The 13,399-nt window shown below is 36.3% G+C and overlaps 1 protein-coding gene across 2 annotated transcripts in view; it reads right to left on the bottom strand.

Moving 5' to 3' along the window:
• Window positions 1-13,399, bottom strand: part of BDP1 (B double prime 1, subunit of RNA polymerase III transcription initiation factor IIIB) — an 89,147-nt gene that overhangs the window by 27,627 nt on the left and 48,121 nt on the right. For both annotated transcript variants that reach the window (XM_055331841.1, XM_055331843.1), the window contains exons 23-28: window positions 8,707-8,905; window positions 8,241-8,431; window positions 7,026-7,413; window positions 3,635-3,757; window positions 623-659; window positions 55-147 (exon numbers count right to left, since the gene is read on the bottom strand). In XM_055331841.1, the coding sequence (XP_055187816.1) occupies window positions 55-147; window positions 623-659; window positions 3,635-3,757; window positions 7,026-7,413; window positions 8,241-8,431; window positions 8,707-8,905 (1,031 nt within the window). The remainder of the gene's footprint in view (window positions 1-54; window positions 148-622; window positions 660-3,634; window positions 3,758-7,025; window positions 7,414-8,240; window positions 8,432-8,706; window positions 8,906-13,399) is intronic.

Below are 13,399 nucleotides of genomic sequence, written 5' to 3' on the forward strand. Positions count from 1 at the left end.
AAATCTTTAAAAAATAAAAGGCTTTTTTTGGTAGGACTTATATTTCATCCTTACCATCACTCTGCTCTGTACCGATCTCTGACTGCAACACTAGATCTCCCATTGTAAGTAAAGTTATAGCAGCTTCAGTGCTTCCATCATTGGTACCTTGTGAGGAAATATACCAACATTAAAATAGAAAAATGAAGCTGAAAATTGAAGTTTGTTTACTTAGAAAACATTTTTAATTCAAATATTTATCCTCTAGCAACAAGTTTCAATATCCTCCATACCACTAATGTCTTACTAGGGCAATTTTTGTTACTCCAAAAAAGAAATCATTGATTGTTAGCTTTTACTCATTGAAAATGCCTCCTTCTCCTTAAGTAACTTACTACCTACAAAGAAAGTACAACTGTGCAGAGAGAGGAAATAAGTAATATTTCTTTACTAAACATTTAATTCTTAACTCACTTCATAATTATTCCAAGAATCCAAGTTTCTCCTGGATATAACACATTCAACAGTGGAACATATTGTTCAACTCTCCAGTAAAATGATTCATTTGCTAACAAATACCAATACAAAATCACCCTGTTAGTGTTAACCAAGTAGTTTTAGCAGTTCCCTTATTAACAGTTACCTGTTTCATCTTGGATATGTTCACCTGTGTTCACTTCCTAAAAGAGGAAAAGATAAACAACGTCTTACATATTTTCCCAAATATATGTTCTGTCTCAAAAACCATGATTTTTACAGTTCTTCATTATTGATTACAAAGGAGTGGAAACTGTTAAACATAGGTCATGATCTTATATGTAGAAAAGTCTAAGGAATAAACTAAAAAAGCTACTAGAACTAAAGAGTTCAACAAAGTTCCAGGATGTAAGACCAATATACAAAAATCATATTTCTCTACATTTGCAATAAAGAACCTGAAAGCGAAATTGAAAATACAGTTCCATTCACAACAGTATCAAAAATAACATACTTGATAATAAATTTAACAAAGGAAGTGCAAAGTCTATACTGTGCAAACTATGAAACACTGTTGAAAAAAATCAAAACCTAAGTAAATGGGCAAATACTCATGTTCATTCATTGGAAAACAATATTGTGAAGAGGGGACTAGCCCCCACCACAAAGTGATCTACAGATTCAATGTAATCCTAATCAGAATCCTAGATAATGTGCCAAAATGACAAGTTTTTAAAATCCATATGGAATTGCCAAGAGCTCCACAACAGCCAAAACAATCCTCAACAAAGAATCAAGTAGGATGACATATTCTTTCTAATTCCAAAACATTAAGCAACCATAATCAATAGAGCATCACTGGTACAAGGATAGACATATAAATCAATGGAATAGAACTGAGAATCCAGAGGTTTAGCGCCACCTGCAGCCCAGAGTGTGATCCTGGAGACCCGGGATCAAGTCCCACGTGGGGCTCCCTGCATGGAGCCTGCTTCTCCCTCTGCCTGTGTCTCTGCCTCTCTCTCTCTCTCTCTCTCTCTCTCTCTCTCTCTCTCTCTCCCTGTGTATCTCTCATGAATAAATAAATAAAATCTTTAAAAAAAAACTATAGGAAAATCTATAAAACTATTAGGATGGCTCAGTTAGTTGAGCATCTGACTCTTAATTTCTTAGGTCATGATTTCAGGGTCGTGAGATTGAACTCCATGTCAGGCTCTACACCCAGCTTAAGATTTTCTCTCTCCCTCTGCTCCTGCCCCCCAAACTCGGCAGGCGTGCTCTCTAAAAAAATAAAAAATAAGTAAAACTAATAGAAGAAAAATTGGAGTCAATCTTGAGGACCTTGGCTTTCACAAAGAATTCTTAGATATTACAGAAAAGCATGAGCAACAAAAAAGATAAACTGGACTTCATAACTAAAAACTTTTTTACTTAAGATTTTACTTATTTATTTGTGAGAGACAAAGAGAGAGAGAGGCAGAGACAAAGGGAGAGGGAGAAGCAGGCTGAGGAGCCCAATGTGGGACTCGATCCCAGCACCCTGGGATCACGACCTGAGCCAAAGGCAGACACTCAACTACTGAACCACTCGGGTGCTCGAAATTTTGTACTTTAAAGTGAACCATCAAGAAAATGAAAAGACAATTCACAGAATAGGAGAAAATATTTGCAAACATGTAAGTGACAAAAGACTTGTATCCAGACAATATAAGAAAATTCTTACAATTCAATAATAAAAAGACAAATCATGAATTTTAAAAAATGGGAAAAGGGTATGAATAGACATTTCTATAAAGATGATCTACAAATGGTCAATAAGCACATGAAAACATGCTTGATGTCATTAGCCATTAGGGAATGCAAATAATCAAAACCACAGGAAGGTACCATTTCATATTCACTAAAGATGGCTAGATCCAAAAAGTCAAATAAAAAGTGTTTTTGCAAGGATGTGAAATTGGAACCTTTATACACTGCTAGTGGGAATATTAAAATGGTACATCAGCTTTGGAAAACAGTTCGCTACTTCCTCAAATTATTAAACACAGAGTAACCATATGAGCCAGCAATTACACTCCTGGGAAGGTATCCAAGAAATATGAAAATGTACTGTCAAAAGAGAAACTTCTACATAAATGTTTACAGTAACATTCTTTATAATAGCCAAAAGATGGAAACGACCTAAATGTTCATGAATACATGAACAGATAAACAAAATGTGGTATCCATATGGAGTATTACCTGACCAAAAAAAGGAATAAAGTACTACTAATACATGCTAGAACATGGCTGAATCTTGAAAATATGCTAAGTGAAAAAAGCCAGGCACAAAAGTCCATACCATATGAGTTAATTTATATGAAACATCCAGAACAGACAAATCTGTAGAGACAAAAAGTAAATTACTGGTTATCTAGCAACCAGTAGGAGGAAATAGGGAGCAACTACTTTGTGGCCACAAGGTTTCTTTCTGAGGTGACAAAAATGCTCTAAAATTGACCAAGACAATGTTTGCAAATATCTATAAATATACCAAAACCCACTAAATTGTACACTTTCAATGGGTGACTTACATGGTGTGTGAGTTGTATCTTAATAGTTGTTAAAGAGTATAATTCCCAGTCTTCATTTCCAAAAACAAGATAAATACTAATCAAATAAGGAAGAGTACCAAACAAAATGCAACTAAATATATTTTAAGTAATTTGTATTTAATATGGATTTAATGGAACAGAACCTTTACCTCAGTTTATAAGGATATTAAGAGTTATTCATGCATATACCAAAAATCAACACTTTCAAGCGAAATACAAAATCCATGATTATTCACCAGTTTCTACTATGGCTCCCTATAATGATAGAAATTATAGTAAGAATGGTTTGTAAACTTAAAGCTTTCTTATTTTTTTTTTAAGATTTTATTTATTTATTTATTCATGAGTATACACAAAGAGGAGAGAGAGAGAGGCAGAGACACAGGCAGAGGGAGAAGCAGGCTTCATGCAGGGAGCCTGACGTGGGACTCGATCCAGGGTCTCCAGGATCACACCCCGGGCTGCAGGCAGCGCTAAACCGCTGAGCCACCAGGGCTGCCCAACTTAAAGCTTTCAAAATAAACTTCCATTCATTTGAAATAAAACAAAGAGTTAAAACAAAACACATTAAAATGGATGCTTACAACAGATAATGCCTTTATACTTTCTTCTTCTTTCATTTCCTGAGTAGTCACATCTGTGTTTGAGAGTGGATGTTCAACAACAGCTATGCATCCTATATCTGGTGCGTTCACGGTTATTTCAAGCTGTCAAAAACAAGAAGTTTCATTATTTCATTTTGGCATACCACACTCAGTAAAACACCATGACAGGATAAAATAAAGTGTTAAACTGAAGAAACAATCCACATTCATACACAATTTAAAAATGAAATACAGTAATTCTTAGATTGACTGACATCAACTTGGCAAAAGTTAAAACATTTAAGGTTTTCAAAGGGTCTGTGATCCTTACAAACAATAGGCAAAATTTCCAAGGCAATTTTCTTAGTACCTCGCATTTCACTTCTATTATCCCCACTTTGGTCTACTTACCCATAATTTCTCTCATCAATCTATTTATGGAGTGCTTTCTAAAAACTAGAGGGCAATAGATACAAGGATACAAAGCTCCCTGCATGGAGCCTGCTTCTCCCTCTGCCTGTGTCTCTGCCTCTCTCTCTCTCTATGTGTGACTATCATGAATGGATAAATAAAGTCTTAAAAAAAAATGAAAATCTGCCTTCATGATATAATTACTATAGTAACACTTATGCGTCCTTTTTTCAGGAGCAAATATTAGAGAAAATCTTTGCTACTACTCTATAGACCTGGGATCAATGAAAAAGTTCAAGTGACTTGAAAAAAAATTTTTCTGAAGAGTTGAGAATGAATGATAAATGGAAATATTGTAGATATTCTACTTTTAGAACATTTTCATTTCTTCAAGAACCCCATATCCATTAGTAATCACTTTTTTTTAAGATTTTATTTATTTTTATTTATTCATGAGAGACACAGAGAGAAAGAGAGACAGAGACACAGGCAGAGGGAGAAGCAGGCTCCATGCAGGGAGCCCGATGTGGGACTCGATCCCGGGTCTCCAGGATCAGGCCCTGGGCTGAAGGCGGCGGCGCTAAACCGCTGAGCCATCTGGGCTGCCCTCACTTTTTTTTTTTTTTTTTTAAAGATTTTACTTATTTATTCATGAAAGATACAGAGAGAGAGAGGCAGAGACACAGGCAGAGGGAAAAGCAGGCTTCTCACATGGAGCCCAATGTGGGACTTCATCCCGGGTCTCCAGGATCACACCCTGGGCCGAAGGCAGATGCTCAACCACTGAGCCACCCAGGCGTCCCCAGTTATCACTCTCTTAACCCCTCATCTCCAAATCCCTAAGCCAAACCACTAATTTACTTTCTGTCTCTACAGATTTTCCTGTTTAAGACATTTCATGTGAATGGAATTATATGTGATTCTTTTGCAACTGGCTTCTTTCACTTAACAATCTGCCTTTCAACCAATGAAATTTGTAAAACACAAAACATACAGCTAAATCATTTTTTATGCAGTATTAATCAGCTGTCCTTGTGATTATTAACAGTGAATAAATAAAGGTGGCTGTGGACTTCCATTTACCATAAATATAAACTTACAGATTCAATAATCTATTACTTCTGGATTCAACATTACTTGAATTGATTTAAGTTTCCTACTTCTTTTATTTATTTTTTTTAATATTTATTTATTTATTTATTTATGATAGTCACACACACACAGAGAGAGAGAGAGAGGCAGAGACACAGGCAGAGGGAGATGCAGGCTCCAAGCACCGGGAGCCTGACGTGGGATTCGATCCCGGGTCTCCAGGATCACGCCCTGGGCCAAAGGCAGGCGCTAAACCGCTGCGCCACCCAGGGATCCCTCCTACTTCTTTTATTATTATCATCACAACTATCTCAGCTCCAAATTCTGTTGCAAATGACTCAGAAATTACCACATATCCTTAATACAGAAGAGATGCAGTTGTGCTGCTCTTTAAGCCGAGTAATTTACTGAAAATTGAGGCAGAAACAAAGCTGGAATACTAGACCCAAGAAGCCAAAAAAGGAGCTCTAATAACAAAGTAAGTTAAAATATTATGTCCCTCCACCTCCTATCCATTAGGATGGCTACTAAGGGAAAAGAAGAAAGAAGAAAGAAGAAAGAAGAAAGAAGAAAGAAGAAAGAGAAAGAAAGGGGATCCCTGGGTAGTGCAGCGGTTTAGCGCCTGCCTTTGGCCCAGGGTGCAATCCTGGAGACCCGGGATCGAATCCCACGTCAGGCTCCCGGTGCATGGAGCCTGCTTCTCCCTCTGCCTGTGTCTCTGCCTCTCTCTCTCTCTCTCTGTGTGTGTGACTATCATAAATAAATAAAAATTTTTAAAAAATTTAAAAAAAAAAGAGAAAGAGGAAGGAAGGAAGGAAGGAAGGAAGGAAGGAAGGAAGGAAGGAAGGAAGGAAGGAAGGAAGGAAGAGAGCTGGTGAGAATGTGGAGAAAGCAGAAACCTTGTACACTGCTGATAGGAAGGGAAAATGATGCAACTGTTATAGAAACAGTATGGAGGTTTTTCAAAAGAGTAAAAATCGGTGTACACTTTACCATATAATACAGTGACTCCACTTCTAGGTATATGCCCCAAAGAACTGAGAACAGGGTTTAGAAGAGGCATTTGTACACCCATGTTCATAGCACCACTCTCTGCAGTACCGAAAAGATGGAAGCAATCCAACTGTCCATTGACACATGAAAAGATAAACTGTGGCATAGTACATGATGAAATATCATTCAACCTTAAAGAAAGAACATTCTGACACATGCTACAACATGGATGAGGACAGATACTGTATGATTCTAGTTACATGAAGTACCTAAAGTCCTAAAGATGAATGTAGAATAGTGCTTGCCATAAGCAAGAGGGGAGGAGGTAATGGGAATATATTGTTTAATGGGTAAGGATTTAGTTTTGCAAGACAAAAAAGTTCTGTGGATAGATGGTAGTGATGGTGCAGCACAATAATATGAATACACTTAATACCACTAAACTACACACTTTAGAATAGCTAAGATGGTAAATTTTATGTGTATTTTACCACAATTAAAAAAAGAAAAAAAAGGAATACGTCCCTTCTACTTTCTTTACCAACTAAAACAGCCTCAGCCTATCAGATAGTTAACAAAAAACACCTGTCAAAATGAAAAAGAGAACTTAATGAGAAAGTAGATTAATCAACCTCCACATATTAAATGAAACTAATTGTTCCTTATTATTATACTACCTCACAGTGGGCCTGGGTCATAAAGCTTAAGTAACCACAGGAGCCTCCTTCTACTTATTCCTTCAGATATCCACCAGGCCTCAAATAAATTACATACAGTAGAGGCTATTTAGAGAACAAACTTTTCAAATCAAAATAATCACTAAGAAGAAACAATACTATAAGACACACTATAAGAAAAAAAGACAAAGTTTCAAGAATTCAAAAAAACAAACCACCTCTTCCATTGTTTCCTCTATTTGAGCAGAAACAGGTTCTGGAGATCTGAGACCAATGGGAACAAACACTGGAGCTTTGTTTACTTCTTCTGGGGCAAGATGGTAACTTTCGTCTTCATAATCAGGCTCAAAATCTTCAGCATCATCTTCATCTTCTTCCTGTGAAGCCCGAAGAGTCACCAGCGTGGCCTTAGAAGCACGAGGTTCCTTCTTAGAGGTCTTACTTCTAACTCGTTTAGATCCACGCCCTCTGGTGACACTTGGTTTCATCTTGCGATGCATTCTCCTTCCACTATGATCTACCTCACACTCTGAAGCAGAGGAGATAGTTGTTCTTCGTTCCAGACCACTTTTAGAGTAATTTGATTCTTTTAACAGCTGTGGAGAGCTGGACGTTTAATCAAAATAACAGTATAGTCATTACAGGCACAAGGAGAAAGATATTGTAATGAAAACCAAATCTTAGAAAGAAGTCCCACTCCAAGCCATTAAAATGAAAACACCCACAATCCATTATGTCAAAGTTACTCTGTGAAATGAAGAAAGAAATGTACTATTACTACTAGTTTCTTATTCAGAGTTCATTCTTAGTTCTACTTACACATTTTTCATAAAAAATTTTTAATTCTGGGGCCATTTTTTCCTTGCTATTTAAATGAGGATAAGACATGAGACTAGAAATTATTAGAAGAAAATGAGAAAAGGAAAATGATCCAGTAAAACAGAATATGGGATCAAAAAGTGATATTGGTGTATCCTAGTGGGTAAACAGAAGAGGTTAAAATAAAGAAGGGAAGGCAGAAAATCCATCAGAACAAAGTTGTTTTTTAGAATTTAAGTTCCTTTTCACTCCCCTTAAAAACTATAGAACATGAGTACCCTTCACCTATGTTTATGGCCCAAATCAAACTATCACCTTAATTATTTAGGGAATACATACTACTTTGGTCAGGTTTTTCTGCTCATGTCTAATACACTTAATATCCAGAAACTGTAAATGTAGGAAAGAAATATCTTCCTAAGAACATCAGAAAAAGGTAAACTTTAGGTAAATAAAAATCCTAAGTGGGAAAGGAACAGACCTGTAAATAAAAAACCATCTACATTTCTGTTAACAGATCTTTTTACTCTATCAATAAGTTAAGGTAGGATATCTATAAAGAGTAAGTTATTTTTATTTCTTATTCTAAAAGTATTTGTTAAATAAGACTTTACCTTGATAGTTTACTGACACATTGCTCCTCAACAACTAAAGACAGAGAATTTTCTCTTCCAGTTTTTTCTCCAACACTTCCTGATGGTCCAACTTCTGAATGAGCATTTTTTTTTGCCAAACTAGCCTCTCTGGAATCTATACAATCTTTTCTTGCTGAAACTTCCGAAGATGTCAGAAAACCAGCCTTTTCCTTAAATTTAAGAAGAAACAGCTAATGTTACCATAGAAACAATCTCTATGATAATTTGGTTCAGTAGCTGTGCCTAAAGCTCTAAGCTTATACACACACACACAAACACACACATATGTGTGACTGGTTTCTAACTTTTTATAATATTAGAAGGTCATTCTATTTTTATAAAATTTACAGTACAAAAAACAAAATTTGTATTCTTAAAAATTCACTTCTTAATGATCTTGACAAAACAGAATCCAATGATAAAAAAGTATTTTTTTCAAACTTACTTTTTGAAGATGGGTGTCAGAATCCCTTGGCTGCAGCAAATTATTTTCTGGCTTCCTTGCCTCACTCTGATCTGCTCTGTCTCTTCCAATGTCTGGTTCCTCTTTCTTACCATGTGCTCTTCCCAAATTTGGCTTAACCTTTTGGAATTGCCTTCTTACCAAATGTGCTGGACTAGGAACCGAACTTTTAGGTTCATCTCTAGAATGAAGCACAAATTATGATGAAAAACCAAAATCAGAATATTCCTTATTGATGTAACAGCTGTTATATCAAACAATTTTGAACACAAACCATTTTCAAACAACTATATATAAATTGGCTTTAAAACCAAGCACATAGAATGAAATCACATGCTGATATAAAGACTCCAAAAGCCTTTATAATTTCCATTTTCTGTATAGTCTGGGAAATAGTTTTACAGTAATACTAATATTTTTTTTAACTTTAATTGATTCTGGTGTGTAGCATCATAGTACTTCATGTGATTTTTCAAAGAAACAACTAGATACCAAAAAAATGAAAGTAGTTAAACATGGATTTCATAAAGTTACTTTAAACAAGTATCTTCAACTGGGCTCTGAAGCATGAGCAAATATACAATGGTCACTATATCGTTGGCCCTTCTGGTTCAAGACCAAGCTTGAAAGCCAGAATCTGTTCTCCCATCACAGGCCTTTCATTTATGGAAAAGGGTTTACACACAGCCATGTCATAGGATCTCAAAATAATCTATTCGTACCTGCCAAATCAGAAAAAGACAAGGCTTGATGTTCAATAGAATAGGTATAACTCCCAAAACAACCCCTAAACAGCTATCTTATTTTCCTGGAAAATATTTTAATAATTAACAAGAATCTGAATTCTGAATTGGGAAGCTTAAAACTAATATAAACTTGGATATTATAAAGAAAATTAGGTATATACATATCAAGAGTTCAATGAAAGATATATGCTGGAGACTAATCTTAAGTGCAATTCTACAAAGGCAAATAAGAATAAAATAGATATATAAACCTAACATGCTACTGACAACAAAAGGAACAAGACAATACTGAACTTAGGAACAATCTAACATTAAAACTATAAAGGTTTTTACTCTGAAGAAATTACCATTCATGATAAAGCAAATAAGTGGTATAAATTTCATGAAGAGAAAAAGGTTGTTCTGGGCACCTGAGTGGCTCAGTGGTTGAATGTCTGCCTTTGATTCAGGTTGTGATCCCAGGGTCCTGGGATGGAGTCCCACATTGGTACCCACAGGGAGCTTGCTTCTCCCTCTGCCTGTGTCTCTGCCTCTCTGAGTCTCTCATGAATAAATACATAAAATCTTAAAAAAAAAAAAGGAGTGTGGTTTTCCATAAAAAATTAAAAGTTTGATATCTTCCAGTTGCATTTATATACTATGAGACAAAACAGAGAAATTAAGGAGTTGATCCCATTTACAACCACACCAAAAACCGTAAGATACCTAGGAATAAACTTAACCAAAGAGGCCAAGAATCTGTACTCAGAAAACCATAGAACACTCATGAAAGAAATTGAGAAAGATACAAAGAAATGGAAAAACGTTCCATGCTCATGGAAGAACAAATGCTGTTAAAATGTCTACGCTACCTAGAGCAATCTATACATTCAGTGCGATCCTTATCAAAATACCATCAACTTTTTCACAGAGCTGGAACAAATAATCCTAAAATTTGTATGGAACCAGAAGACCATGAACAGCCAAAGGAATCCTGGAAAAGAAAACCAAAGCTGATGGCATCATAATGCCTCACTTCAAGCTACATTACAAGATCATGATCATCAAGATGCACAAATCAATGGAACAGAACAGAGAACCCAGAAATGAACCCTCAACTCTATGGTCAACTCATCTTTGACAAAGCAGGAAAGAACATCCAATGGAAAAAATGGAAATAAACATCTCTCAACAAATGGCGCTGGGAAAATTGGACAGCCATACGAAACTAGACTAAGTCCTTACACCAGACACAAAAAGAGACTCAAAATGGATGAAAGATATAAATATGAGACAGGAATCCATCAAAATCCTAGAGAACACAGGCAGCAACCTTCTTGACCTCGGCTGTAGCAAGTTCTTGCTAGACATGTCTCCAAAGGCAAGGGAAACAAAGGCAAAAATGGACTACTAGGACTTCGTCTATTGAGACTTCATCATGAGAAAAAACTTCTGCACAGCAAACAGCTGACAAAACCAAAAGGCAATCTACAGAATGGAAGAAGACATTTGCAAATATCTTATCAGATAAAGGACTGATAGCCAAAATCTATAAAGAACTTATCAAACTCAACACCCAAAGGACAAATAATCCAATCAAGAAATGGTCAGAAGATATGAACAGACATTTCTCCGGCCAACAGACACACGAAAAAATGCTCCCCATCACTCGGCATCAGAAAACTACAAATCAAAATCACAATGAGATACCACCTCACACTAGTCAGAATGACTAAAATTAACAAGTCAGGAAACGACAGATGGTGGTGAGGATGCGGAGAAAGGGAAACCCTATTATACTGTTGGTGGGAATGTAAGCTGCTGCAGCCACTCTGGAAAACATAGCTACACTACCACCCAGCAATTGCACTACTGGTTATTTACCCCAAAGATACAAATGTAGTGATCTGAAGGGCACTTGCACCCCAATGTTTATAGCAGCAATGTCCCAACAGCCTAACTAGGAGAAGAGCCCAGATGTCCATCAACAGATGAACAGATAAAGATATGATGTGTGTGTGTGTTATTTGTGTGTGTGTGTATACAATGGACTACTATTCCACCACCAAAAAAAAAGAAATCTTGTGATTTGCAATGATGTGGATGGAACTGAAGGTGTTATGCTAAGCGAAATAAGCCAATCAGAGGAAGACAATTATATGATCTCACTCATATGGGGAACTCAACAAACAAAACAGAGGATCATGGGGGAAGGGAGAAAAAAAGTAAAACACAATGAAATCAGAGAGGGAGACAAACCAGAAGAGACTCTTGACCACAGGAAACAAACTAAGGGTTGTTGGAGGGGAGGTGGGTGTGGGGATGGGGTGTCTGAGTGATGGGCATTAAGGGAGGGTACCTGATATAATGAGCACTGGGTGTGATATAAGACTTATCACTGACCTCTACCTCTAAAACTAATAATACCGTGTATGTTAATTAATTGAATTTAAATTAAAAATGTGTTGAAAAGTTTGATTTCTCTCATTAAAAAACACAAAAGTTCAAAATAAAATCTCTTGAAATATGCAGTTTCTTTTAGGATGGTCTGCCTATGTAACTACAGGAATCTGCTGGTCTGAAAGTCATAAATCCTAAAAACTTAAGTTTAAAAACTAATTTGGCAATGTTATTTTGAAAAGCCATTTAAATCCTCTAGGTCTCCCTAGTCAATTATAAGTAAGAGTATATGAAAGGCTGACCTTGAAGATCACTGCTTCTTTAAAGGCTCACTTAGAGTCAAAATCAAATTCCTTACAATGGTCCTATATCATCTGCCATTCTCCTCGGTCAGCCTTTACACCTTCCTACATCTACTACTCTCCCTTCTCTTTCTCTGTTTCACACTAGCTCCCTTTACTATTCCTCAAACAAGCCAGGCATGCTCTTGCCTTAAGTACTTTGGAACTGCTGTTCCCTCTCTCCCAGACATCCCATGGACCTTCTATTCCTTCACTTTTTTGGGGTCCTCTCTCCATTGGTACCCTTGCAATGAGGCATTCTTTGATCACTGCTGAACAAAAAGTAGTATCAGGGCACCTGGGTAGCTCAGTTGGTTAAGAAACTAAGTCCTGATTCTGGCTCAAGTTATGATTTCAGAGTTGTAAGATCAAGCCCTGCATGGGGCTCCACGTTGGGGAATCTGCTTAAGATTCTTTTTCTCCTTCTGCCCCTCTCCCCACTCACTCACACAGGAGCGTGCTAAATAAATCTTTTTTTTTTAAGTAGTATTAATAATAATAAAGCAAATTACAAGCAATAAATAAAAGTGGTAGTACTGAACTATCTTCACCTTTCTAGTGTAACTCATTTCAAAGATACCATTCTAAAAAAAATAAAAAATAAATAAAGTAAAATAAAATAAAAAATAAAAGATACCATTCTTAAAAAAAAAAAAGATACCATTCTTACCATTTGGTTTGGGACACAATTCTAAATACAGCATATATTAAGTAATTCATAGTACTTCCTATTCATGAATTTAAGTAGGATATAAATTTGTAATTTGTAAATATACAAAAAACTTAAGAACTTCTGTCTAGGGATGCCTGAGTGGCTCAGGGGTTGAACATTTGCCTTTGGCTCAGGTCACAATCCTGGAGTTCTAGGATAAATCCCACATTGGGCTCCCTGCATGGAAGCTGCTTCTCACTGCCTGTGTCTCTGCCTCTCTCTCTGTCTGTGTCTCTCATGAATAAATAAAATATTAAAAAAAAAAAAAAACAGAACCTCTGTCTCCTATTAAATTTAGTTTAAAAAAAATTTAGTTTTAAAATAAAAAATGAAGATGCTCACTAAACTGTGGAGAAATTATAAATTAAGCGTATCGATCATACAATTCTTATAGTATATGAAGAAGCATATTTAAAAAAAAAAAAATTTTTCCCCCCAGATCTCTCTGGGATCTGGCCCCGGGCAGAAGGCAGCGCTAAACCACTGAGCCACCCAGG

Source organism: Nyctereutes procyonoides, unplaced genomic scaffold (assembly GCF_905146905.1).
Source record: "Nyctereutes procyonoides isolate TBG_1078 unplaced genomic scaffold, NYPRO_anot_genome, whole genome shotgun sequence".
Taxonomy (NCBI): domain Eukaryota; kingdom Metazoa; phylum Chordata; class Mammalia; order Carnivora; family Canidae; genus Nyctereutes; species Nyctereutes procyonoides.